The following is a 3,930-nucleotide window of genomic DNA, read 5'->3' as shown; positions in this document are numbered from 1 at the left end:
AAAAAAAATCCCTCTTTGTTTTAAGCCTTAGTCAGCAATTTAGTTTACTTCCACCCACAGTAGTTGGATGCAGCTATAGCAGGACAACGCGGACAAACCGCCCATTAAATAAGCCACAGATGAAATATGAAGCATCTTCATCGTATCTGGATCTCCTGAATCTCCTATCTTGTTAACAAGAGCCTCAGATGATGTATGAGGTAAATTTTATCTAACCAGGAGGCAGCAGCCAGAATGCCTATATAATTATCAACTGTGAGATAAATTACAAGGTGACCTTGTCTTGCGTGGGTGTAGCCTCCTGATTCACTGTGTTGTGAGGCTCCAGTAAACTATGAGGCACATTTCATCTTATCACTTTCCGTCATACTGAATTGTTGTATCTTTAGCAGCATACAGTATAGGAGTCATAAGGTGATGGAGATAGTTTTACATCCATTTTAAACAAATTTGAATCAAATTTGAAGCACGTTTAGAGTACCTCGTAATACCGTTTCTGTAAGATGTTTTTCTCGTGCCACACCTACCGCTCAAAGTCGCCGAAATTAAAACAAAACTTTCCTATTTAAATAATGGAAATAGCTCTCTTCCTTCAGATTGATGAAAATGCCAGAGAAGACTTCAATCTGACATCTGATGGGGAATTCAACGCTGTGAAGTCGCTGGTGTTGGGCAGAGTGCACGGTAAGTGAGGAGCCTGTAAAAATAGAGAAGAAGCCCTTTTACTTAAAGAACACTCAGACTCGCACTCATTTGAATAACAGCTCTGGGGTGTTTGGCCTCATTTCACACTCAGCTTTGGGAAACTTAAAGAAATAAATGTAGCTTTAGCTGTTCTCAGCAAGCCTGATTATTCAGATTATCTGGGAAAAAAAAGAGACTGAGGCAAAATGGAAAAATGTCTTTAATCATGACTTTAACCCTGAACTTCGTGTATAGCTGCTGCAGGAACTGATGTTCAGACATTTCTGGTATCTTTCGTTTAAAAAAGATGCCATAGTTCAGAAGCCAAAAATGATATCAACTTTAATGTATGATGTCCTGAAAATGACACACGTTTGATAGCATTGTCCATTTTCTCTATAAAACACAGGTGATTATGGGTAGCTAAAACTAAAAAGTAGGTATAAAAAACATTTCAGTTAACTTAAATAAAAATAGAAACAAGATTTTAGAAAAAGTAAAGCTAACGATACAATATTGTTGATTAAGCATTGTTTAATTGTTGGGGTTTCCATGTATTACTTTAGTGTCTTTACAGTGTAAGCTCTTGTAACTTGGCGCTTTTTAATAAAACCAATTTGAATTGAACATAAAACTACACAGGAAATATGTTTCATTTTAATGCTCATCAATTGTGGGAAAATATGTTATTACAACAAGCTAAAGGAAACATCATTGCGTATGTGTTTTAAGCCTGAAATATGATGAGTGTAGGCATGACTTACTTGGCTTCACCAGTTGTTGCACTTAAACCTTGTTTTTAGCATCTCTATTAATATTATCAGTATTGTTTCTGTAATTAATGGAGGCTTGGAAGCTAGTTGAAACAGACAACTTGAGCTTTAAGAAGCTTCACTCTCAACTCGAGACAACTCGATCAGTCTTCATGAAACTTTGCGTAAACATTGCGTGAGGGCCAACGTCTTTGAAAGTTGACTGTTCTACTGAGCACAAAGAGACATTCATAGTGTGGGGGTTTACTAATTCAATTAAATTATATTTTAAAAAAGTATAAACTATATTACTTTTTTTGAGATGCAGTAGTTTGTAAAAACAAATAAACGTAAGAACTCATCCCCATCGCCAGTTCATAGTGAAAACATGAAGAACGACTTCGGCTCAGTAAATAGGAAACACAGAAAATCTAAATCTCAGTCTAAGATGATGCAGGCGTTGTTGTAGGAGGTTGACAAATTCCCTCAGCAAATAACAGCTTGGGAGTTTGAACGTCATGCCTTTTGCAGTAACGTATCCGGGATTACAGATTTTGCAATTAGTGACCCTTATTTTATTGAAACCCTAACTTTACAGTATTGTTTTTTTCTTGTGTTGTGAATTTGCCCTGTACAGTCTCTTATTTCTTGTATTTTTATTCTTTACTGTTGTGTGAATTTTCTTGCTCCATTTCTCTCTCGCGTTGCTGTTGGAACAGGTGAATTTCCCTAGTGAGGGACAATAAAGGATGCTTATATTTCTATCAAATACTATGCAAATGAAACAAAACACAACGATGGTGCATTTATGCAAAACATGGTACTGCTAAACAATCTTTTTGTTAATATTCACAAATTGGTACTTATTGCATTTTAATTATGGATATGATCTGTTTGGTCCCAGTATAAGGATGTGCTGGTGAGAAGGATTCATAAATATTAGGTTAATGGAGAATATGGGATTCAGTTTTTGTGTTTTTGCCATTAATCTGAATTGCATTACACTTCCATTATTTTTTCCATCCCATTTCTATTAATAAGGCTAGGATAAATATTCAGAACATTTCTCTGTATAATGCAGTGTATGCATAAAGCAATACAGTATTGCAAACCTTAAAACATATGGTTCGGTCAACACAGTATAATCTGTAAACAGCTTAAATCTTCATAGATGGTATAACCACTTCACTTATAGTAAAATGCATGTTATTATCGCAGTATGTGCAATTTAGACATGTAGATATTTAAAAATTACATAACAACTAAAATAAATACAAATGTTTTCCTTTTTTACCTTTCTATCATACAAAAATAGATACTTATTCTGGCAAATGGGGTTCCGTCGAGGGTTTACCGTGATTGGTGGGTGAGGTTAAACCAGAACTGTGTTTGCTTTAATGCACAAGTGCAGATTTGACACCTGGGGAAAAGTACTCACTCTCTGGGAGGTGTAAACCACATCTTCATTGATCTCCAATGCATACTCTTGAACTGGGACCTGTAACAGTGCTGGGGTGAGGGAGAAATGGGCTCTGTCATGACTTATTCATGCTCTCCTTGAGCAGTACCATCAAAGACAGGCTGAGATATAAGCTGTTAATAACACGAGGTGCTGAGAGGCTGCAGGCTGTGGTCACAGCTTTCTGATAAGACTCGGAGTCACAGCAGCGCACTGGTGGTTTAAAACGTAACACTCTGCAATTAATAGTGAAACATGAGTCAGCCGAATGAAATGCCTTTCATCCGGGGCATCCATCAGGACGTGCTATGTAATGAACATAAGATAATGTACAATTTTGCACCATGTAAGAACTGAAAAGCTGTGGCAAAATCTTTAACAGTTTAATAGAACAACAATTAACGAAATAATGGAAATCCACATGTAATAGAAGCCGTGCACTCATGCTGTCTTATTACACAACTAATACAAATCCCCTCAGGATCCTTTTCTTTATGCAGTAAATCTGCTCAGTGTTCCACTGTGGGTTTTAACCCTGTCATGTCAGCATGTGACCGGTCCTCCCCTCTGTCAAACCAGCAGAGGCTGGGAGTCAGATCAGGATCTGAAAAGCAGCAGGAAAGTGGATTTTCTGTCACTCCCCTCGAACCCTGTCATCCATCAGCCTAACTAATGGACCCGGAAGGAATACAGAGAAACAAAGTGGGGGTAGAGAGAGTGGCTGTAGTGTATCAGCTGAGAGGAGCTTACAGGCTGCGCCAGTGTCTCCTGCTGCTCTCATCAGCATGCAGATGTGTGCTGCTTAAACCACAGTCACCTCTCAGTCATCTGAACAGATAGTGATGCAGCTGTTTCCAGCAGTAATGTGGGCTTTCACAGTTGCTGTTTATACCGCTGTGAAGGAGCAGAGGTGAATGATGGAGAGTTTGAAGTCAATAAAATGAACAGAAAGAGCTGGAGAGTGCACGTGTCAAACGGAGTGATGGATGCAGACTTTAAAGCTGACCAGCTGAACGGTTTGTGTTGTATTGACAG

At 38.1% G+C, this 3,930-nt stretch overlaps 1 protein-coding gene across 1 annotated transcript in view; it reads left to right on the top strand.

Annotated features, from left to right (window-relative positions):
• LOC102215562 (contactin-associated protein-like 4) overlaps window positions 1–3,930 on the top strand; it is a 134,784-nt gene that overhangs the window by 128,428 nt on the left and 2,426 nt on the right. Inside the window, exon 21 of the mRNA XM_005740771.2 lies at window positions 597–684. Coding sequence (XP_005740828.2) covers window positions 597–684 — 88 coding nt within the window. The remainder of the gene's footprint in view (window positions 1–596; window positions 685–3,930) is intronic.

This window comes from Pundamilia nyererei, unplaced genomic scaffold (genome assembly GCF_000239375.1).
Source record: "Pundamilia nyererei isolate P.nyererei 1_Seehausen unplaced genomic scaffold, PunNye1.0 scaffold00103, whole genome shotgun sequence".
In the NCBI taxonomy this organism is placed as follows: domain Eukaryota; kingdom Metazoa; phylum Chordata; class Actinopteri; order Cichliformes; family Cichlidae; genus Pundamilia; species Pundamilia nyererei.
Note: the sequence above shows the minus strand (reverse complement) of the source record. Positions and strands in the feature narration are given on the sequence as shown.